Source organism: Peromyscus leucopus, chromosome 8b (assembly GCF_004664715.2).
Source record: "Peromyscus leucopus breed LL Stock chromosome 8b, UCI_PerLeu_2.1, whole genome shotgun sequence".
NCBI classification, from domain to species: Eukaryota; Metazoa; Chordata; class Mammalia; order Rodentia; family Cricetidae; genus Peromyscus; species Peromyscus leucopus.
Genome location: NC_051086.1, coordinates 45,610,414 through 45,635,152, shown reverse-complemented (window position 1 = coordinate 45,635,152; position 24,739 = coordinate 45,610,414). Strand labels below are relative to the sequence as shown.

General features: G+C 44.3%; 1 protein-coding gene across 1 annotated transcript; it reads left to right on the top strand.

Moving 5' to 3' along the window:
- Positions 1 to 11,442: 11,442 nt before the first annotated feature.
- Positions 11,443 to 23,164, top strand: Znf286a (zinc finger protein 286A). Its single transcript, XM_028869329.2, has 6 exons — positions 11,443 to 11,548; positions 11,837 to 12,000; positions 12,850 to 12,935; positions 16,673 to 16,787; positions 18,111 to 18,203; positions 21,771 to 23,164. The coding sequence occupies exons 2-6, from the start codon at positions 11,970 to 11,972 to the stop codon at positions 23,000 to 23,002; spliced, it is 1,557 nt and encodes a 518-aa protein (XP_028725162.1). The 5' UTR covers positions 11,443 to 11,548; positions 11,837 to 11,969; the 3' UTR covers positions 23,003 to 23,164.
- Positions 23,165 to 24,739: the final 1,575 nt, after the last annotated feature.

The window sequence follows — 24,739 nt, the reverse complement described above, 5'->3', positions numbered from 1 at the left end:
CTTGAGCTAGCAATCTCCTGGCACCTCTGAGATCTCTATGATGGGAGGGGGAATCTGGGATTTACAACTTTTGATTACAGGGTGTTAGTTCAAAATAGGTACACAGTTGTGGATTTGTTTAAATTGTCTTTCTCTTGTCTGGGAGAATGCAGGTCAAAGTGGCTATCAGTCCTAATAAGCGCATATAGGCTGCAAGCCTACAATGTTTTCATATTCCTGAGCTCTTCACATATGTTATTTCTCCTTTGGCAGTTAGTGAATATGTATCTTCATTAGGGTTCCAGACTTTCCTATAACTCTTTTCCATATGTAGTTTGAATGTAGTTGCCCCCATAATCTCATAGAGAGTGGCACTATTAGGAGGTATGACCTTGTTGAAGAGGGTGTGACCTTGGTAGAGGAAGTGTGTCACTGTGGGAGCAGGCTTTGAGGTCTCCTATGCTCAAGATACCACCCAGTGTCACAGTCTACTTCCTATTGCCTGCCTATCAACATGTAACAGCTACCTCTCCAGCACCACGTCTGCCTGCAAGCCGCCATGTTCCGCCATGACGATAATGGACAGAACCTCTGAACTGTAAGCGGAGCACTACAATGAAATGTTTTCTTTGTAAGAGTTATTGTGGTCATGGTGTCTCTTCACAGCGAAAGAAACCCACAAGATACTCTTGCTGACATCCACAGACTTCACACGAAGCCAAGCCGGTGGGGCGACAGCCTCAGCCGGAATCAAGGAGCTAAGTACTCCTCCCTTATAAACTTGGTTATTGCAGATATTCCATTTTAATAATGCAGAGATGATAAACACAACATGGAATCCGGAAATCTGGCAATTATGCTGTTTATTATTCTTTCACCTCAAACGTCTACTCAGAAAAACTCTGTCGATTTTACATCTATAAACTTATTCCAATTCCCTCATCCTCTTAATATTTTAGATAGCAAACATCAGATCTGAAGGAGTTATAGAGATGGCTCAGGGGTTAAGAGCATCGGGGCTTTTTTCAGAGAACCCAGGCTTAGCTCCCAATATTTAGTGACTCACAACCATCCATAACTGCAGTCTCATGAAACCTGACCTCCATAAACACCAGGCACACATGTGGCACATGTACATACATGCAGGCCAACACTCAAACAAAATAAATGAATCTTTAAAGAATTAGAGAAAGATATGATGAGGACAAAGTAAATGAAGGTAAGAGGAACAGTAAATGATCTCATAAAAACCATTGGGATGAGGCACAAATGCCTCCACTGCAGGCAGGGGTTATCGTTTTAAACAGGAACTGTTTCTTCCTGGAGTTTCCAAACAAGTACAGGTAAGTCATCAGGCCACGACATGTCAGTGAAAGTAAGTCTACAGAGCTCAGCTTCAGTTTCTACGTGCCTGGGGGATTTGGGCAGGAAGCACTGATTTATCAGCCTTGTTCTCACTTAGGTACACCGCTAATTCTTAAAGTCTCTCCCTCCTGCATTTGCCTCCATAGATTTACTGCTCTTTCCAGCTGGGAGATGATCTCAGGTTTAGGAAATGGAAATCCTACTCAAGGGAAAGGAATACAACGCCATGGCAAGATCAAAAGATAAAACATGCTGGGTGGTGGTGGTGCAGGAGACAGGCGGATCTCTGAGTTCTTGAGGTCAACCTTGTCTACAGAGCAAGTTCCAGGGCTACAAAAAGAAACCTTGTCTCAAAAAAAGAAAAGCTAAAACACCATTCCACTCAGCCCCACAGTACTCTGAATGGACTGGAACTCAAGTAGCCCAGGCTGGCTGAGCAAGAGCCCTAGCAATCCACTTGTCTGTACCTCTACTGTACTGGGATTTTTTTTTTTCCTCAATGTGAGTTTAGGGGACGGAACTCAAGTCCCCTGTAAGATGAACACCTTACCAACCGAGCGATCTCCAGGTCCCCAAAATATAGAATTCTATATTCAGAGTTCCATATTCTAGAATTTTAAAATTATCTTACATTTTCTTTCTGTAGTCAGTACTGCTATTGACAAGTTCATCTGCTTAATATTTGTTGAGATAGAGTAAGTTCCATGCATTAATTTTAGACAGCATGGCTACTCAGTTTTTCTTTTCTTTTGATTTCTTTGAATTTGTAGAGAATCTGTGTTTTGTTTCTGGAAAAGAACCTTTGTGTGTTTGGAGGGTTTTATTATTTGTTTTTTTAATGTTGCTGTGTTTAACTATACTATATGGTGTCTTTTAAAGTTTTTATTGTGTTTGTTAGAATACTGTATTTTCTCTTTTTTGCATAATAATATAATATGTATTTAGTATGTATCCCCCCAAAAAAAAAATTCTCTAGGACTATTATTATTCCTTCTCCTCTTCTCTGAGACAGGGTCTTACCATGTAATGCTGGTGGGCCTGGAACTCACAGAGATCCACCTGCCTCTGCCTCCCCAAGTGCTAGGATTAAAGGCATGCACCACCACACCCAGCCTAAAATTACTCATACTGAGAGAGTGAGACAAACTTCATTTTAAAGAAAAACTACATTTCTAATAGTAATAGGATAGAAGCTGAAATAAGTTTCAGTAAAACTTAAAATAGCCTTCAAAATAGCTCTTAGGGAAATGTAAATAACCAGGTAGGACCCTGATCAAGGAGACCCCACCTGCATGGGAAGGCTGCTGGCCAAGAACTAGTTATGATAAATAACATCTGATGGGCCCAAATGTCCTTGGACAATGTCTGGGAACTCTCCAAACGTCCTTCAATAGCTGCTGTTGATAAAAAGGTTTTTCCTTTTAAAAACCCCTCACCCTGAGAGCTCAGGGCCGTCCTCCTTCACCTGGCTAGCCAGTGTGTTGGACTCGGACCAAGCCTGGGCTTGTAATAAACCCCTTTGTGCTTGCATCGGATATTGGCTCTGTGGTGGTCTTGTTTGGGGGTGGGCTCTCGAGAGACATGAACATTACAATACTTGTCACTTCTGTGGCTGTCTGGTCACTTGTTAACTCTGTGCCCTGTCAAGGAGTCAGGTGGGACGGGGTTCTCATGGGAAGACAGTAAGGGACGATCTACTCCTAAGCACATGGAAAGAATTCGGGTACCATTGGCTGTTGGCAGGATGCCATCTTCAGGATTAAGGCAGGATCCCTTTCATATGGATCTCCCCGACATCACTACTTGTTTTCATCAAAGATGGCAAGGGAGAAATCTGGCACTGGATTCTTCCGTCATCATTTTTGCTGTTGTTTGTTTTGGTTTTTTTTTTCATCATCTTCATTTTTCTAATGTCCTTTACTTGCTACATTATCCTGACAGCTCAAAGCTGTGTTCATTCACAGTGCGGTTCCTGCAGCTCACAAATGTAAATGGCCTCACGACAATGTCATGCTTTTGATTCGATCCTGTGAAAAGAACATTTCTTAATGGAGTTCGTCTCTGAAGATGGAATAAGCTCAAACAGCCACCTGAGCTATCCACTCTGCTCTGAAGTCCAGTACTGGGCTTTGGAATCAAAGATGAGTGTAGGACTATAATGATCCTGTGTACCAACCATTGGCAACCAAGCCACTTCCTTTAGGTTCCCTGTATCCTGAGGAATCCTTTTACAGAACGTCACTCAATCATTCATTCACCTAACATCCCCTGTTGAGTTTAGGAGTAAAAGGAACCTTCAGCTTCAGGTCCCTACTCAATCTTCCATCCACCCAGCCTTCCTCCCCATGGTTCCTGGCAGCAGATGCCCTTTCAGAGTGACCAGCACTAGCGCAATGGAGCAGAGCTATTTGCCATGTTCCAGTGAAGGGCAAGAAGTTTAATGAGCTACGTTTTCTTGATAATGTATAGAATGTCAAGTATAGTCACTTTGTCACCCAAGAGGAGAGAGTGCATGGTAGATGTGGACAGAGTCACCTGGTCACTCTCCATAGGAACACTTCAGGATGATGTGTTCATTGTTCTAGAATCCGAAGAGTCATACCTCTCATCATAATCATCCTCTAGGTAGATGGACTGCTTCATCACAATTGTCTCCCGTAGCTGGAGATGAGATCAGAGGGTCCTCTGTGGTGCGGAAGGGGAGGGAGTACCGGCAAGCTCCACAGATGATGGTGGAGTTACTGGGTAATGAACCCACATATTGGGACCTCAGCTGGTATGGCTGCGACAACATCGTAGTAAAATTGATGGGCAAAAGGTTTCATCTGACTTCTCGCCTAAGTGTTTCTCAACATCAGCGGATGCAAGCAACTGGGAGAAACAGTGCTGCAGGCCCAGGAAATAGAGGTGACATCGCTGGAGTCTGCGGAAATATACGGTGTCCAGGACACCAGAGCCGAACTCACCCATCACCTGTACGAGACGATGGGGTAAGGAACTCAGAGGACTTTGGGGGGCAGCACGTGGCTCTCTGGTTCTGCGCAGTGTTCTGGACAGAGGAGCCGACCTCAGGGGCGTTCACAGGGTTGCCTGGTAACCGGTCCTGCAGCCGTTCAGAATGAGACTCAACACTGTGGGCTTCGGGTCAGTGGAAGAGTTAACACTTCAAGTTGGAGCCTCTTGGCTTTCAAGCTGAAGGGCAGAGTATGATCCGCCAGTGGGGCTTTCATCAGGAGGCGACCCTGCTCCATGTAGAACATTGGGGCTGTTGGGGCAAGTCTAAGGATTACCCACCACTCTGTCCCGCACGGTGTACCTCACCCATTGACGCTGTCTTACTGAAGTGATGCTCCTGAAAAGGTACATACCACCATTCTTATTAAGACAATTAAGAGTATAAGGATGCCAGGTGGTGGTGGCACACACCTTTAAACCCAGCCCTTGAGAGGCAGAAGCAGGAAGATCTATGTGAGTTCGAGGCCAGCCTGGTCTACAAATTGAGTCCCATGACAGTCAAGGCTGTTACACAAAGAAACACTGTCTCAAAAAAACAAAACCAAAACCAAACAAACAAAAATAGACAGAAAAGAAAAGACTATAAGGAGCCCTTTATTTTTGTCCAGCAACCAAGATCTGGCTAACGCCTCAGAAAAACTTTTGGTACAGAAGCTGGGGATACAGTGGTTTTGAAGCTAAAGACCACATCAGACCATGACTACATCAATCTTAGATGAGGGTCAGGGTAACTTTGCAACATGTGTTTTGGCAGAACATAATTTTATTACAGACACGACATGACAATTTGATTTACACCCTTTCCAGTTATTCCAGTTTAGCTTGTTCAGACATTAAGTATTTGGGTTAATACATCAGGCCCACAGTCAGAGTCACGGAAAATCCCAAACCTGTTGCCAAGACTGGCATGGCTGTTGAGGGTGGGGGTAGGGTAGAGTGTTGATAGTGTCTAAGCACACCCAAATACAGCCAGGACAAGATGGTGTTACCTTTGCCACTTTGCTGCCCCATTTCTCTCAGGTACTTTCCAAACCTTGCTTTTGGCTAAAGGGTATATATTGGGTCTGGAGGATAAGTAGCTTAGTCAAGGCAGTCTTTTTCTTATAATTTTTAGAAAGCAATTTATTATACTGGGCCCCACAGCAAGTCCTATACAAAGGAAGAGTATAGAGCCATGGGTTCCAATCAGTCTGGAGTACCGGGGGTATTTGACTCACGTGCCTGTTGTCTTCTATCCAGGTTATCTCTAATCTTCTGTAAAGTCTCTTTCATGAGTCCTGATTTGTTTTTGTTTTTTTTTAAGATTTATTTATTTATTATGTATGCAGTATTCTGTCTGCATGTATCCCTGCAGGCCAGAAGAGGGCACCAGATCTCATTTTTGATGGTTGTGAGCCACCATGTGGTTGCTGGGAATTGAACTCAGTACCTCTGGAAGAACAGCCAGTGCTCTTAACCGCTGAGCCATCTCTCCAGTCCGAGTTCTGATTTGTTAGCATAGAAGCAACAAGCCTCACACAGAACCCCACCCCCACCTCCAGGCATAAAGATCAAGTCTAAGTTTGGGTTTTGTTTTTGGTTTTGTTTTTTGTTTTTCCAGACAAGGTTTTTCTGTGTAACCCTGGCTGTTCTAGAACTCACTCTGTAGACCAGGCTGGCCTCAAACTCAGAGATCTACCTATCTGTTGCTGGAAGGCTTCTCTCCAGCTTCCACCAAGCCCCACAGTCCCACAATCCACATATAAAATAATCACTCAGACACTTATAATACTTATAAACTGTATGGCCGTGGCAGGCTTCTTGCTAACTGTTCTTTTATCTTAAATTAATCCATTTTTATAAATCTATACCTTGCCACGTGGCTGGTGGCTTACCGGCGTCTTTACATGCTGCTTGTCCTGGCGGTGGCTGCAGTATCTCTCCCCCCTTCTTCCTGTTTCCCCAATTCTCCTCTCTCCTTGTCCCGCCTATACTTCCTGCCTGGTCACTGGCCATCAGTGTTTTATTTATATAGAATGATATCCACAGCACCTATCTCTGACTTCCAAGTGCTGGGATTAAAGGCTTGCACTGCCTCCTGGCTCTTGTCAGTTTGGGAAGACTACTTCTGCCAAGGAGTCTACTTAGGCACAAGGTGTATCAACAGAAAACCGGAGCTGTCCAGTGTCTGCATCCATCTGGGGACTCATCTGTTTTAGGCCTTCTTCCTTTCTGATTAGGGCCAGAGTATGTAAGGCAGAGAGGTTCCTGCCACCCCCATCGCCACTAACATTGGGAAGAGGAATGGGATGGCCCTCCCATGCCTCCTGTAGGGTTGCCTGAAGGAGAATAAAAGATGGCCCCTTCTGGTTCAGAACATGTAATGGTGGTTTCTGGGTGCAGACTGGCAGAGCAGTTGGAGGTCACAGCTATGGGATTCTCTGCTCCCTGACACAGTCGTAGAGGGTCAGGCCTTTAAACAGATGTAGCCATCCTGTGCCATTTCAGGCTGGTTGTAATTTAGGAGGTGATGATCAGGCACTGCAGGGGTCCAATTAGGGGTGGAGTTAGCATAGCCCCAGGAGTTGGTCAACATGGGTCCCCTGCAGTTGCAGGGACTTTAGGCTCCCATAAGACAGGGGAGGTGGGAAGACAGCTAGAGACTTATCCAACTGGGAATCTGACCAGGAGGGCACAGAGGGTAAGGTATTGTCATCTACTTTGTATGGTAAGACACCACCCATTGGCCATTTGCCCCCACAGGAGGTTCTTCACGGTGTGAGGGCCTGTCACTGTCAGACCCTGGCCTAGAGTGAGCTTGTCAGCGTCCCTTACTCGTGTAACGATTTCAGCTATGGCTTCAAATAGGACGGTCAATCTGAAGCCACCAGATCCAAACACTTAGATAGGCTATGGGCCTCCACCAAGGCCCCAGGATCTGAGTTGACACCCTTTGCGAGGCCCTGAGTCTCGTGAACGAAAAGGTGAGACAGTTTAGTGACATCTCATAGGATGAAACCTGGGGCTAGGGTTAGGGCCTGCTTTAGTTCTTCAAAACACAGCTCCTCTGCCTCTGGCCAGTTTAAAGGCTGGTCTCCTGTGACAGAACCAAGAGGCTGGGCCATTTGTGCAAACCCTGGAATCCAGAGCCTGCAATAATCTGCTGGCTCCAGAAATCCCTGTACCTGCTACTTAGTTTGGAATGTGCGAAGCTTGAGGATGGCTTCCTTCTGGGTGGCACCGAGAGTTCACCTACCTTGAACAAGCTTGTACCCCAGACAGGGAACTTCCATCTGGCAAACCTGGGCCTTCTTCACAGAGACTCACTAGCCTAATGTCTGAAACAGCCTGAGCAAGTTTCTATCCAACAGGCGGTTGTGTTGGTGGCTGCCAGAAAGAGGTTATTTACATACTGGAGAGAGTGGAGTCAGGGTGGGACACAATCCTATCAAGTCTTTCTGAAATGCTTCCCCCAAAGAGCATTCAGGAATTTTTTCAAAATTTCTTGGGGTGGTTATGTCCAGGTTAGCTGATTTGTCTCACAGGACATTGGATATGCTCATTCAAAGGTAAATATGGGCTGGTTTCCTGTGGGAGCCCGTTCTGGGGTTCCTCGTGGCTTTACCCAGCAGGCCCGAATAGAGGATGATCAGGACCACGGGCCTGAGTGCAGGTGTCTGAGATGGTCTGCACTTGGCTGTGCTGGGGGAGGAGGTCTTTTGCTCCCACCCCTTGGCGTCTCTATAAAAACCCTGGGCCAGAGACAGTCGGGGGCCCGTTGGAATAGGTTCCAGGCCCTCTCGAGGCTATCCTTTATTTTCTATCTGTTTATCTCCACAAGATTCTCCGCTATAAATCCTTCTATCTAATATTTCCTGCTGATCGCACTCAAGAAAACTCTGGGAAGCTGTGGGGGTGGTGGGTAAACGCCCCACAGTTTCCCAGCACCAGGGAAATGGAAAACAAAATATCCTTAAGGTCCAGGACAAGATAGACCTGGTGATCAGGTGGGAGGAGACTGAGCAAAGTTTATGGGTCTGGAATAGTAGGATGAATGGTCTCAGTCCGCTTCTTTACCTCCCAGAGATCCTGGGCTGGGGAGTAACCTGAGGTCCCCAGCTTAAGGACCAGGAAAGGCATATTCCAGGTAGACTGGCACGGGGTGGGGGGTGGGGATGTTTGCTTCCAACAGCCTCCTGATGTGAGGAGCAGTTCCTAGTCTAGTCTTCTTGTTCCTGAGATACTGCGGGACCCTTACAGGCGTGACCTTAGTCAAGAGACTTACCACAACGGGTGGGTGGTGTGCCACCAAACCCAGAGGATCTGTCTCAGCCATACCGTAGGAAACCATCAGTGCAGGACCCAGAGCCGGTTTCCAGGACCTGTGTTTGCCTCTGCTGTGGAGTCCGGACGGACGAGGAGATATTCAGACAGAGGGGGAGTTAAGCTGGTAGGCAGGTGCCAGGGAAATTCTAGTCTCCTGGGGAGTAAAGGTGATGGTTGTCCCTCGTTTTCCAAGATCTCTGCCCAGACGGGGAAAGGGACAGTCTGGGACCACTACAAAGAAGTGTCACTTATTTGTGGCCCAGGTTGACTGTTCTTTTTAGGTGTGAGGTGGCAGTTCCCAACTGTGCTACTGGCTCCCTGAACTTCCTTCCTTTTATTCATAAATGGCCCCATCGGACACTGGCCTCTGCCCCAGGGTCTACCAAGAACAGAACTGGGGAGCCTCCTACTGATGCTGCGATCAGGGGCTCTCAGCGGCCTAAGAGAGCAGAGCCCTGGTTCCTTCCCCCCGATTGTTGTACAGCTCCCTGTGAAGCTCCCTGGTGGTCAGAGAGTCCGTGCTTTCTGTGGTTTGGAACAGCTTGGACATTCAGTCCTCCAGTGTCCCTCTTCCTTGCTAAGGGCACAGGGGTCCCTTTCCAGTGCAGGGTTCCCCAGTCTTCCCACTTTTTGTGTTGGGTGAGTCTCTTCTCTGGGTACGAGCCGTTGGGGGCTCGGGAGAGCTGCCTGGAATGCAGCCATCATGATTTTTTTCTGTCTGTGTGTGACTTGATCAGTGGCCACGGCAGCTTGGTTTTGTTTCTCGGCATCTCAGCTACAGAAAACCCTTTGGGCCACCTCTGTAAGCTAAGAGGTATTCATTCCAGCTAACCCCTCTAGCTTTTGTAGTTTTCTGCAGGCATCGGGAGCAGATTGAGTTACAAAGCCCAGATTTAATGCCCTAGTGTTTTCTGGAGCCAGTGGATCAAAAAGCATGTAAATCTGAAAGCCTTCCTGTAATCATTGGAGGAACATACCCTGGAGATTCCTCCAGTTCCTGGAGAACCTTGGTTGTCTGAGACAAATAAATTATTGGGTGTTCGAGCTGAACCCCAAATCCCAGGCATAAGGTAGCAGCTAAAGGGAATCAAGTCTTGAGGATTTATTTTAAGCATTGCAGCTCGGATGGACCAGTAGCCCTGGCAGTCAGGAGCCAAGAAACACCACAAAGTCACTGTAAGCATTACAGCTTTGCCGCTCCGGAAGTGTTATAGCTCTACCCTGCTCTGGCGAAAGTTGTTACAGAGGAACTCTGCTCCAGCAAAAGTGTCACATTACACAACAAACTTCACTCAAGAGATTTATTGGAAGGGAAAAATCCAAGAGGGCGGCTGCCTCTGCTCCGGTGAGAAGCAGCACCAAACTGAACAGAATACCTGCCCAGCTAATACAGAGGTTGGGGGCGTTGGGGGAAACACAGCTTTCCAGGGTGGCTTGGGACTCGTGGATTTTTGTGGCCTGATTCGAGGACAAGCTCAGGGATTGGTGGTGTTCTTCCCTTGGCCCTTTTACCCTACACATATTGGGGGTCCCAATCAGGGCATTTGGATGGGGAGGCTTCTTCAGAAATGTGCAGCTTCTCAGCTCCCATTGGTACCTGCAGCCAAGGACAGAAGGTCTTCTTTGCCTCTCTGCCCCTTGTTCGAGTTTCCACTGAAGTACATAGACTCATAAGGAGTTGTTGACAATCACCCCAGGTGAGGCGGTGGGAACAGGGAACAAATTCTAGGAGAAAAGTCAGGGCTCAGGATTTTTTTCAGAAAGGGCAGTTGGGGGTTTTGCAGTTATACAGATCTGAAGTAAAAAGGAGACATCGATTAGGAAGGGCCATTGCCTCCCTCCGAGTCTCCTCTCTCTCCTTGAATCCCCCTCTGACTCGGGACAGAGAGGGCTTCTCCCAATGGAAAGGCAGAGGCTGGGTCTAAGGAATCTGGAGCACAGAGGAGACCTCAAGGTGGAGGTCACTGGGGATGAAGGAAGTGGAGGAAATGGGATGTCATCATCAGAAGGGATCATGATGGTCATAGACGGGGAGAAGTGGTGGAGGAGGCAGAGTGTAGGTCCAGAGAAGGAAGAGGATAGAGGGCAGAGTAGAAATAGAAATGAAGAAATGGGGGAGTAAAACATAACAATAGGATCTGGGGATTAGATGGTGAGAATCAAAAGTTGATGATATTTTGATTCTGGCATATGCAAATGATGCCTTGACAGTAAATGCACGCACTGAGGTGGGGCTGTTGACACGGGGTGAATTGAAAGAGGGCGGGCTAGTTCCATAACTGCAGAGACTTAACCACGTCCCTTGAGAAACCAACTTTTTTGACGAATGCTGAACTTTTTTTTTCCTTACAAAGAACTGATAGCTCAAGTGCGTGGAAACTGGCCCAATACTTTCAATTCTGCTCATATGAGTTTTTAGGATTGCAAATAGTCTCTGGATACAAGACCATCGGAATGAATGCGTGTACAGCCAAGATCCTGATCTAAAAATACAGCTTTCATATCGTGTGACGACAAACGATGAGTTTGGGGAGGGCAAAATCATGGCTAAAAGCCCATGCCTACAGTAAAGAAATTTAGGCTGAAGCTGCACGGAGCTAACCGTGCAGTCAAGGGAGAGAGAGCCACAGTCGGTATCTTGCACGTCCCACTTTCGGGTGCTGTGGAATCTAACCACAGACGACGCACCCTTTTCTCTCGCGAGAGGAATCCCGCTTTGCTGCTGAGCCACGCGTGGGCCCACCTGCCAAGAAACTGGGGTCTGGCTGCGCGCAGGAGCTTCTGGGAGTCGTAGTTTCTGGCTTTGCCCCGCAGAATGTCACGCATGCGCGACTCGGAGCTAACCCGAGAAGTTCGTAGCCTTTTGTCAGGCCGGGGATGGGAGGTGAGTTGGTTTGGTGGGATGCTGCGGTGGTCCAGTGGTCGCTCCGGGCCAGGTGGGACCGGAGTTGTTCGCAGTTCCTGAGCTTCGTCCCCTCCCCGCCCCACGCGCCGGCCGGGATCGCTCTCTGCCTGACCCGGGTGCAGACGGGAGCAGCAAGCGGAGCTGGGCTCCAGGCGCGGTTGTCTGTACCCTATGCCATCTCTCAGGTGCTTGGTCCCCAAGGACAGCTCCAGGCGCCGGGACAGACATGTGAGGACCCAGATTCAGGATGCTTTCCCTGGTTTCCAGGTCCCACGTGATCCGAGTGACGCTCTCCGCAGAGCTCAAGAGGGAAGAAGCCCTTCGAGGCTCAGTGGACGACTAACTGCGGACCAGAGAAGAGCGGAACCTTGGGGACATTGAAGAGGCGGTGATCGTGGAGATGGATTTGGTCGAAGTGCCCCAGAAAAGAGGTAGAGTTGCCCATGGGTTGGTGCTGCATCGTGGGAAAGTTGAATTCTTCCCTTTGAAGGGAAAACCCACCTTTGCCTTGCGTTAGGTGGCTCTTGGGGAAAGAGGGCGACTTGTCAACACTGTCTTGAGAAGTGGGCTCTGGGGAGTTGCAGCGCTTGCTGTGAGGGTCAGTCCCCATCCACTTAAGTGTGCTGCACAGGTGTGTACCCCCAGTGGGGACATTGTCACAATTTAGTCACAAGTTCTTCCAAATTACTGTCCCATCCTGGTTTCCATCGTGGATACAAGAATTCGGCTTCGTAGTTGACAAAAAATATTTTTCCACACCTATTACCCCACTGTATCCCCACAGTTATGATACCGTTTCAACACAGATAACTCAGAATGTGTTGAACAGGCTCAGAAGTGTGGGGCTGACTTCAATACTACTAGACCAGTGTATCTTGAACTGTGACCTGTGCCAGAATTCCCTCCAAGGGTGCTTGTCAGATTTCTAGATGTCACCTCACACTCAACCAATCACAATTTGGAGGTGAGATCTAGCAGGCTACATCTTAAGGAAGCTTTAAGAGAATTTTCTTTTTAAAGCTAAGATTTTGGGTAGATTATGATGGGAACTTACTTATTCTAGTTTGTAGACCACAGAGTTCTGTTTCCTGGGATGTGGTAAGCTCAGAGAAGCCAAGTTCCTGGGCATATTCCACAGGACTGGAAAGTACCAGTTTGCTTTGGATTCCCTGCAGTCTTTGTTAACTGGGAGTGCGTGGGGGCTGGTGACGGGGGTTTTAGATTGTCATCTGAGTAGTGAGCCGGTCTAGACCTTGTCACTACTGTTTTCTTGCTCGTAGCTCTGTCTTCCCAGGATTCTCTTCTTTCCCAAGAGAAGAGTGCCGAAGGAGAAATGGCCGCCCTGAGACTCACAGCCAAGTCCCAGGTGAGTCTGCTTGGGTTAAGATCAAATTCCATCTTGTGTCTCGGAGCGTGGATGCACTTCCTTTTTGATGTGGGGTTCCTTTGTCCACAGAGCTCATCTAGAGACCTGGGTTCTAACTCTAAGAGACTAATGGACTCAGTAGGAAATATTTTCCACTTATTCATAGTACCTCTCTTCTCCGTGTAGTATTTATTGTCTCTCTACAGGCAGGTAAGCCACATTTCCTTCTCCACCCTCCCCACCCCATGCTAATTTCTGTATCTGGTAATGTGGAAAACTATTTTAAGGGTAATACTGTATGTAGTTCTTAAAGCTTGCATTTCTCTAAGGGAAACAGGACACATGTGACTGTAAGTAGGAACTTAAGAAAGCAGTGATTAGAATAATAATACATACTCATTTAAAGCTGATCCTGGAAGAAGAAAGCCTCTGAAGGCTTAAAAACTCAGGGTCAGGAGCCAGTCTCCCCCCGCGGATGAATCTGGAGTGATGGGTCTGGTTCCTCTCACTTTGGAGTATTGGGTCTACAGTGTCCTATTACTGCTTTGTGTCCCTCCCACAAAGAGCGAGGGTGTCAAGGGAGAATTACTGGCTACGGACTGATGGTGGCTGTACTAATTACTGTGCTCATCTTGCATTCTGCAGACCAAAGATTCCTCAGTCAGCCTCCACTAGATATAATGCCTGTGGAAATGACTCCTGGACCTTTTTTATACTTTCTCAACTGCCCTGTGAGTCTTGTAGACTTTACTAACCCAAGAGACTTAAGATATTCATCTTAAGCTGTCTTGTGCAAAAAGAGGTCTTTATTGACCCACCTAACTGAAAGTCCAGGTTTGGCAAGGAAAAGGATTTCGGCAGTAACGTGGAGAGCTAGCTTGTCCATTTTGTTGGCCTTTTACTAAAACTCTACAAGGCCTGCCTGCTCTAAACAGGCTTTTTCTTCTAGTGTCCTCGCCAAACAAGGGGAAGCTTGCATCTTCAAGGTTGAAGGTTAGCTGTTCCCCTAATGCTGGGATTACTTCTAGCAGCATGGAAGGCCTTTTCCTACATCATTATCCGTTTTGGCCAAGAGTAGCAGTTTGTGGAGTATACCAGTGCACACATATGTAGACAAATTCCGCCCCTGACTCCAACGGATCGGTTCTGCCTGATCTCCACAGGCTTGAGTGGCCCAGCACAGGGGCACAGACAAATCAGGGTACAGATACCAGAAGAAGGGCGAACAGTTGGTGCATTTCAATACTTTCATACTAGACTGAAGACTGTTATGTTATATCATCGTGGTGGATTGGCTCTTTTATGGATGTTTTTTAAGTCTGTCCTTTTTTAATTTTACAAGATTTTATTTAATGCTAATGTTGGAACTTTCAAATCTGCCTGAGTTGGTTAATTTTTTTAATCTTACTAGATTTAGAAATTGTGTACATTAGTTTTAGTTCTTATTGATTTAATAAGCAGCACAGAACATAGAAATATGTAGGTATGATAACTTTCTTCCCCAAATCAGCCCCTCACCTCTTTCTACAGAGATCACTGTCTGGTGTGTATTTTCCTGTATTTTTTTGACTTTAGAGTACTGAATCCAGATGACACGTGACACACTGTCTTTCCTTCCATTTCCCTCCCTGGGGTGTTTTGGTTAACCTGTTCTGTAAATAGGGTAGAGCTTTCAACAAGACCATTTTAGAAGGAGCTCTGCTCCCTCCGTGTACGTGTGGCGCTGTCTCTCCTCCTGAGTTTTTCCTGCCTTGCCTATAACAGTTTTCATCTTTGCTGTTCTGTTTTTTTTTGTTTTTGTTTTTGTTTTTTTGTTTTGTTTTGTTTTTTTGTTTTTCTGTTGAATTGATGAGCAGTTTATTTCCACTGAGTGTTGACTGAGCTCTGTGTATCCAGATTCTGGGGTCAAGGTCACGTTTTGTTTTTTATGAAGTCTTTGCTGCTTAGTGGCTGCTTGGGGCTGGGAGGATTGCCTGTTATTTCATTTTTGAAAGATGATTCTTTGATTTCTAAAATCTCAAACTATTTTGGAAACTTTACTTTGAGAAAAATATAGACATGGGAAAGGTTACAAATAACAACACAGAGATCTCTTGTCTCCGTTTCATTGAAACTCCAGAAGTCAACACTTGACTTTGCATTAATCTCGTTTCTGGAATTGAGACGTTAATGTTGGCATAATACAGTGACCTTTGGCCTTTCCCAGATTTCCCAGCTGTCTTATTTTTCTGTATATAAAATTTCTGCTTCTGTCTTTTAATGCTCTTTCTGTTGTTCGTATTCTTTGATATGATTTATGTGCCCTTCTCGTGTATTTACATATTTTGAAAATATAGGAAAGGTGTTTAAAATCTAAGAAATTCCAAGAGTGCTGTGTACCCCCAGAGTTTTTAGCTGTTTAGCCTTGGACTTTGCATTTTGCTTCTTTATTTTTATGTTCCAGTATAGTTTTACAATTATCATCAGGTATAGTTTTATTCTTATTTGGGAATTTACTAAAATCTCCTTTGCTGGTTTTTGCAAATGCTTCATGGATGTTTAAATAGAAGGTGCCTTGTGTCCAGTTAAGCATTTGTGACACATTTGTTTCAGCAAATTTGGAATATTGTTCCCATTCTCTATGGCTTTACTTAAAGGGGCACGTTCAATACCAATATGTAGCCCCTTCCCTCCTCCCTCTCTCTCTCTCTCTCTCTCTCTCTTTCAACGTTACTAAGATGTAACCTAATAACATTTTTTATAACCACTTTTGAGTGACATCTATAACCTTGTTCATCACATCTTTTAATTGAATGCCCTTTATCTTGAATTAATTGCACATTTAGCTGGATTTGCTGTTCACTGCCAGTTTTTTTTTTTTTTTTTCATTCTGTGACCTCTCTGTTTGCAACATCTGCATTATAATTCTTCTGAAGACTATGACATGTTTTGTGTTAAGGACTTATAGGAGAAGTATGCAGACATCCTGTTTTTCTTCCCTCAGTGCTTATATCTTATGTAATTTTTTGACAGAAAAATGAGTCTCTCAGGGGTGCGAGCAGTCTTGTTTCTGTTGAGTCTCACAGTGTACCTGGTATAGAGTGAAAGTGCGTAGACTCTTTGGGATCTAAACACTATCAGAACACCCATCACATCTCTTGTTGAGTTGTCTCGGCCATGTGCATTGTTTCCATCAGGAACAGACTGGAAGGAAGGGGCGTTGTTTTAGTCAGGGTTCTCCAGAAGAACAGAACTGACAGAATGAATATATAGAAAGTTATTCATTGAGTGGCTTACAGGCTGCGGTCCAGCTAGTCCAACAGTGGCTGCCTCCTGACAGAAAGGTCAAGAATCCAGTAGTTGTCCAGTCCGTGAGGGTAGCCGTCTCAGCTGGTCTTCAGCAGATGTCAGGGTCCCAAAGAAGTAGGCTCTACTGCCAGTGAAGGAACGCCTCGGCAGCAGGATATAGAACTCACCAGTGAGAGTGAGGGCAGGCAGGCAAAAAGCAAAAGCTTCCTTGTCCCGTGTTTTTATAGCAGCCACCATGAGAAAGGGTGGTCCAGATTTAGGGTGGGTCTTCCTACCTTTTAAGGTGGGACTTCCTGCGTCAAATGATGCAGCTAACTAAAAATCCCTCGCAGGTGTATGCAGCTGCTTGGGTTTATAGTTAATTCTAGAGGTGGTCAAGTCAACAACCAAGAATAGCCATCACAGGTATCGACCGAAAGATGGTGAAAACAAGTGTATTTGTGTCTCAGGAGACGGTGACATTCAAGGACGTGGCCATGGACTTGACACCAGAGGAATGGGGACAGCTGGATCCTGCACACAGGGACGTGATGCTGGAGAACTACAGGAGCCTGGTCTCGCTTTGTAAGAACCGCTTCTTCCCCTGACGCTGAAACCCACTCATGGGGCTGACATTGCTTCGTGAAAAGGAAATGCATTAACAAACCTTCGCTTCTGACTTAGAAGTCATAACGCATTTCTTTTTGGCATTGAGGAAAATGTTTTGTTTTGCTGGATGCTGAGGACTGAATCTGAGTCTTGCACAGGCTGAGCATACACACTGCCACTGAGCTCTGTCCCACCCCATTCTGTTCTAGGTCCCTGGTGCAATGTTCAGGCTTCTGGTTTATCAAGAATCAAATGACAGCCTAATGTTCACTGGCTTCACGGGGAGGAGCCTAGGGAAGCAAAGGTGTCATTGGAATTTTGTTTAAAGTCAGCTGGCTTGTCATTGCCATCTAATCTATTAATTCAGGAGACCCCTATGTGGACGAGAAGGCAGCAGCTCTGGGGTTAAGTTTTTCTTCAGTTAGCTCGAGAGCTGGGCAAAGAAAGGAGATGCTTTTATTTTGAAAATTCAAACAAACAGTATAGAGCAGAGAGAGGCAGTGCTTCTGGCCCATTTTGGATCCCGTGTGCATCACTGTGTGTGTGTGTGTGTGTGTGTGTGTGTGTGTGTGTGTGTGTGTGTATACTTCTTTATTTGAGGGTGATACAGGCTGTGGTGGCCCATGTCAAAACGAGGTGTAATAAATCCCCAAAGAAATTATAGTAACTGAAAAAGAAAGGAAAACTGCCAGGAGGTGTGGCGCACGCCTTTAATCCCAGCACTCGGGAGGCAGAGGCAGGCGGATCTCTGTGAGTTCGAGGCCAGCCTGGTCTCCAAAGTGAGTTCCAGGAAAGGCACAAAGCTACACAGAGAAACCCTGTCTTGAAAAAAAAAAAAAAAAAAAGAAAGAAAGAAAGGAAGGAAGGAAGGAAGGAAGAAAAAGAAGAAGAAAAGAAAGGAAAACTATTAGAAGATTAAAAACTCTAGTTCCACAGTCAAAGTTTTGGGGTGCCACTGAAGTCCCATATTATTCATATTCTTTTCTGAACTGAAGATTGATCTGCGCTGTTGTTCTCTAGCCCCACAAACAATCAGGAAATGAGACGCCTTCTTTCCCTTTACAACAGACAAGTTTGTCTTTATAAACTCAGTTTAACTTTGCACCAGTCTTAGACTGTGGCAGATACTCTAAGCCCCACTGAGAGGTCCTTCCTGCCCCTCTCCAGATAGATGGCTTTGCCACGTCTTGACTAGGTGAAGGGCATGGAACTAAATTCCAGTAGGGATCCTTGCGCCCTCCATAAATACTTGTTTCGTTCATGTTACTCTCTTCCTTTGCTTTTCTTTTTAATAAACAGGGCTTCCCGTTTCCAAACCTGATGACTATAATTTGGACGCTGGAAAAGAACTACTGGAGCTTGAGGAAAAGCCTCCCAAATGCAGTTACTCAGGTAGGTGAACTCGACGGGTGCCTCCGTCCAGCAGACGAGTGAATAGGAAGCACTTTGCAGAGCTTGAGAGAGAGTATTAGAAATGCCTAGGGTGCCTTGATTTTCAAAGTAGTAGTATAAAATTTGAAGCTTTTAAAATATATAAATCAAAATAAAATAAAATAACCATCGCCAAAATTGTTTACGTCACTTTCCGATCCTTGCTTCTTTCCTCTTTTTTTTTTTTTTGCAACTGTAAAAATACATAAAAGCACTGTAATGTGTGTGTGAATTTTCACAAGTTGAACACATTCATGTAACTACTGCCTAGATCAAGAAAACACCAGTCTCCTGAGAAGCACCCCATGCCCTGTGTCCAGTCACCTCTCTCCGACGGGTCACCTTATCTCGGCATGTGACGGCATAGTTACTTCTGATTGGTGTTGGACCTCATTTAAATGGAATCATTGTATATTCTTTGGAGATTGGCTCCCTTCTCTGAGCGTTCTCAGTGAGATGCACCCACGTTGTGGCATGTTGCTGAGATTAGTTCATTCTTAGTGCTGTGGAACCTTTCATTTTCCAGTATCCCGGTTTACCCATTCTCTTGAAGACAGGTATTTGGAGAGTGTGCAGTCTGGGTTGTATGAATACAGCTCCTGTGTACATTCTTTCACATGGCTTTTGATGAACACGTACATTTTTTGGTGTGTGTGTGTGTGTGTGTGTGTGTGTGTGTGTGTGTGTGTGTGTGTGTGTAAAATGTAGCTATTGCCAAAGAGGGTTTACAAAAACCTTCCCACTTACATTTCCATTGAGAGAAGTTACAACTTCTAGTTGTAACAATATTATCTGTGTTTATTTTAGCCGTTCCTATGGCGACGTGATGTCTTTTACTTTTACTTTTTAAGAAATAAACATTTGAGAGATTTGAGCCGGATGGTGGTGGCGCATGTCTTTAATCCCAGCCCTCGGGAGGTTGAGCCAGGCAGATCTCTGTGAGTTTGAGGCCAGCCTGGTCTACAGAGTGAGTTCCATGACAGGAACCAAAACTACATGGAGAAACCCTGTCTAGAAAAAAATTAAAAAAGACAAAAAAAATGTAGAGATCCAGATAAAGTCCTCTCATTCTTTCATTCTTTAGAAGGGACCACTTTGTCTTGAGGTTGGTGTGAACCTTCTTGTATTTGCACAGACAGGGGTATGTATGCACATGCACGTGTACATAAAATGTGTATCTCATTGTTACAATTGTTCTTCTGTAATCTATGGTTAAGCTCCACCATTTCATTTTGCTATCAGTCTCTATTAGTACGTAATGAATTGTCTATATGTCTTTTAAACAGTATGGGGTGTGGAGTGAGCGCATTGTGTGAGGAAACTGGACCGTTCCTTGTTAATTTTCGGCCATTAGCAGAGCTGCATGACTGTCTTTTATTACTCGTGTTCCTCTTGATAGCTGACATCAAAGTAGATGGCTGGAAGAAGATAGATGGGTCTTCAAGTGGTACATATAGTTTTATTAGGTTTGTTAAGGTCTTTTCTCCATCTTGTCCACCAGTTGACTCAGTGGCTCTTGTCCATCTTATTAAAAAAAAAAAAATGCCACTTCGTGTTTTTCATTTGCATTTCTCTGAGTACTGAATGTGAGCTGTGTGTTTGTGACTCTTGCCTGTTTTAGCCTCCTTGATTTGCTGCAGCTATTTGTAAGTTTAGATTCTAATATATGATAGTGGTCATGTTAGAAATGAGGAGGAATTGATTCTTCCAGGCTGGGGCATAATGAATAGGCCCCAAATTTAGTATATTAAACTTTTAAATTTTAAGGTCAGATTTACTAATTTCTGTTATTTTTTTTTTTAATTCTGGGGCTGGAACCCCAAGCCTTGGAAAGGGTAGGCAAGCACTCTACCCTTGAGTTACATCCCTAGCTCATTTTAGGGGCCAGCGGGATGGCTCAGAAGTTAGAAGTACATACTGCTCTTGTCGATGACCTGAGCAGATTCTCAGCACCAGGTCAGGCCACTTGCAACTGCCTACGACTCCAGCTCCAAGGAATCGAAAGCCTCTGGCCACTGGGGGCATCTGACTCACACATAACATACCCAGATGTAGACACACATACAAAATTAAAGATAGATCTTTTAAAAACATTTGTTTTTACTTTCTGTGTGTATGGGTGTGGGTCTGGTGAGAGTGTTGGATCCCCTAGTACTAGAGTTATAGAGTGTTATGGGCCTGCCTGTAGGTGCTGGGAACTGAACCTGGGTCTTCTTCCATAGCAGCAAATGCCCTTAACCACTGAGTCATCTTTCTAGCCCCAGTCTTTACTAATTTGGGGGTTGGGGAGCTTATACACAGGGTTTCTCTGTGTAATAGTTCTGGCTCTCTTAGAACTCACTGTGTAAACCAGGTTGGCCTCTGCCTCCCTGAGTGCTGGGATTAAAGGCGTGTGCCAAAAGACCTGGCTAAGTCCTTACTATTTTAAGTCTACTTTATGTGAATTGTTTTGTCATACCAGTGTCAGAAATATAATCTGAATTTTATTATGAAATATTCAAGTTTTATTGTGCAGGTATTTATTTTTGTAAGTCATGTGAAGTGGGTCTTTTTCATGCTTACAGCCTGTAGTCCAGCATCATTTATTGAGTAATCTTTTAGTGATTTGTAATGCTACCTTTTGGTAAACCCAGTTGTCAGACTTTCCTTTGGGCCACCAGCTCAATAATGACATGGAGACTTATTGATTATGAAAGCTTGCTCTTAGCTTGGGCTTTTCCCTGTAGTTTAGGCTTTTCCCTAACTAGCTCTTATAACTTAAATTAACATGTTTTTATTAATCTATGTCCTGCCATGTGGCTCGGTTTCCTCCCCTCTGTACCATATGTCCGATGTCTTCAGTGTCTCTGGCATCTCCGTTGTGCCTAGATTCATCCCAGTGTTCCTCTCTCTGCCTGGAAATCCTACTTAGCTTTCCTGCCCAGCTATTGGCCATGCAGCTCCTTATTAAAGCAATCACAGTGACACATCTTCACACAGTGCAAACAAATATTCCCAAACACCCAGTTCATTCATTCATATATATATATAATATTTGAATTTTTTTCTAGGCCTATTTGTCTAAGTTTCAGTACCATACTATTTTAATTACTATACTGAATAGTATTTATAAGAACATAGTATTATACTACTATACTACATATCATTAAATGTATATATACTTATCCATACATCTTTGTATGTGTTTTCCTAGATATTGTAACAGAAGATATTCTATAAAATGTGATTTTTACAATCCAGATCTAATGCACTCATTGCCTGCTCCTCTCCTGACACGTTTTTTCATCTTTCCCCCTCCTCTTGTTACATTTCTGACCATCTTTCCCCCATCTGATTCTCCTGGATAGCGTCTATTCATTTTCATATTTATTTCTCTCAATTTTCTTCTTTTCTGCAAACCTTCCAATAAGAGTGTCAGATCTACTAATTCCACAAAGCCGTGCTTTCATCTTCATTAATTCTTACCTGTTATGGAACTGTGTTTTTGTTAAGCACAGAAAACAATTTGCATTTGCGATGTCTTTGCAGATGTGGAAACGAGACCTGAGAGCAAGGATTCAACTTCAGTGGAAGCCTTCTCCACAGAAGACACATACCCGGTTACAAGAGCAGAAAAACTGACAGAAAATGCTGTTTATGACTCCATCTTGGAAACAGCTCACAACTGTGAGCATTGGTTAGAGCATCAGCAAGGAAATCAGGAAAAGCACTTAAGACAAATGCTCCCTCACATGAACTCCCTCCCTGGGGAAAAAGATAGTGACCGTGATATATATTGGGAAAACTGCAATCAGAAACCGCTCCTTACGACTGATGAGAGAGTTCCCAAAGGATCCTATGACTTTCATACACTTGGGAGAAGATTGAAGCAGAAATCGAACTTAATGAAAAAGCAGAGACTTTATAAAGAGAAAAAACCTCATAAATGTGATGACTGCGGTGAACTCTTCACTTACCATTCAGTACTTATTCGACACCAGCGAGTACATACTGGAGAGAAACCCTATACCTGCAGTGTATGTGGGAAATCCTTCAGCCACAGAGCCAATTTAACTAAACACCAGAGAACTCATACTAGAATTCTCTTTGAGTGTAGTGAATGCAAGAAAACCTTCATAGAAAGTTCATCCCTTGCTATACATCAAAGAATTCACGTTGGAGAGAGACCTTATGAATGCAGTGAGTGTGGGAAAGGTTTTAACCGAAGTACGCATCTTGCACAGCATCAGTTGATTCATACTGGGGTGAAGCCTTATGAATGTAATGAATGTGATAAAGCTTTCATTCACTCATCAGCACTCATTAAACATCAACGAACTCATACTGGAGAGAAACCCTATAAATGTCAGGAGTGTGGGAAGGCCTTCAGCCATTGCTCATCCCTTACTAAGCACCAGAGAGTTCACACCGGAGAAAAGCCTTATGAGTGTAGTGAATGTGGGAAAACTTTCAGTCAGAGCACACACCTTGTTCAGCACCAGAGAATTCACACTGGAGAAAAGCCTTATGAATGTAATGAATGTGGGAAAACATTTAGCCGGAGCTCAAATTTTGCTAAACATCAAAGAATTCATATTGGAAAGAAACCCTACAAATGTGGTGAGTGTGGGAAAGCCTTCATCCATTCATCAGCGCTTATTCAACACCAGAGAACTCATACTGGAGAGAAACCTTTTAGATGTAATGACTGTGGGAAGAGCTTTAAATGCAGCTCATCCCTCATCCGACATCAAAGAGTTCACATTGAAGAACAACCCTGAAAACGTACTGAGTGTTAAGAAATGGAAGTTGGCTTTATCACTGTGTTTAATATTTGAATGTTTAAATAGAAGGGACCTAATGTGACCCTCAAGAGCATTTGTATATGTATATGATTTCACTTGTCTGGTGTATAACTTTGAACAACAGATAATGAAAGCCTCTTGCTCTGTATCTCAAAATTTTTTCTTCCCAGTTTTCCAAATATGCAATTTTTTTTTAATTCTGGCTATAGATCTCAAAATTTTTATTTCCAAATTTTGAATTACCCTATTTTTTTAATTCAAGAAATGTTTGGGAGACACTAGTGCTGTGAACATTGTGAAACCTGGTTTCTCTGCTTAGTAAGAGCAGGGCCTGCTGGAGCCTTTTATTTCATAAGGAAGTCTTGTTTTGTAGGTTAGGCTTGAGACTTACCCTCGGGAAGACACAAAGTTGTTCCTCTGAACTCAAAGACAGACACATACTATCATTTCCTTAGAGAGTAATTTCTGTGTTAGAAAGTAAAGGCTGGGAGGTGAAAGTTGCTTAGGATTCCATCCCCTACAGAGTGCTGTCCAATTTGATGAACATAACTAAAATCTATTTGTAGTAGGTTTTAAGCTAGGTTTACATGAATGCCATTGGCCATCGATTCACATGAGTCACATTGTTATCCCTTTGTTTTGAGGATTCGTTTTCTTGTTCCCTTGGAGTTACCCTAAAGTACTTAGTGGATCAGAGTCTTCACTTGACTTTGGTTTGCCAGGGTCCTCTTTTCTCATCTTGAGCCCTCAGTTTTTATAATCCGACCCTCAGGGAGAATTCATCCCACCACATCATTCAGCTTTCTGTGAACTGTGCTCTGTCACTTTCAGAAAACTCCCTAAGTGTGTTGCAGTTTGAATATATCTGAAAAGTTGATAGGGGTCAGTGTATTTTATCTGGGGTCCCAATCAAGAAGAGAGCTGAAGCAACTGTGAGACATCAGGCATACTTTCCTGACAAGTATTGGAAAAGCTCGTGGGACAGCCCTGAAGTGGCGTACCTGAGGATAAACATCTTTCTATCTTCCGTTTATCTGGCTTTCATGTTTTACTCATATAAGTTTGTTATTCCATCCATTAGTTGGTCTTTATCCCTGACCTCTTAAGTAAACATGACATGAAATCTTAGTGATCTGTTAGTGAAAGTGACAAGGTTGACCAAAAGCCAGTGAGAGGATGGGAAACACAAAAACAAAAGCTCAAATAAGTATTTAGTAAAACAATTACAAGTTATATGAGAAGAAAGTATAGAAAAATTATAAGAAAACAGTAATCGCAGTTTTTTAGTTTCTTGTCTCTTGGGTCCTTCCAGTTCATGCGCTTGCCTTCCCTCTATCATTCATTTCAATACACTTTGCATTTTGTGACTGAAAGAAGCTAGGGGCTAGTTTAAAGAGGTGGTGGTCATGGAAAGCACTGTCTGGTGGATGAATGGAGTATAAATTCAGTAGTGATGGAAACCATGGAAAGTAAGGGTAAAGGACTCTTCATAAAGACATTTTGGAATGAACAGAAACTCAAGGAGGTTAAGTTGGTTGGAAAGGCTTAGGGTCTGTCATGGTTAGGGTTTCTATAGGTATGATGAAACACCATGATCAAAAGCAATTTGGGAAGGAAAGGGTTTATTTTGGCTGACGCTTCTATATGATGGTTCATCATCAAAGGAAGTCAAGACAGGAACTCAAGCAGGGCGGGAACCTGGAGGCAGGAGCT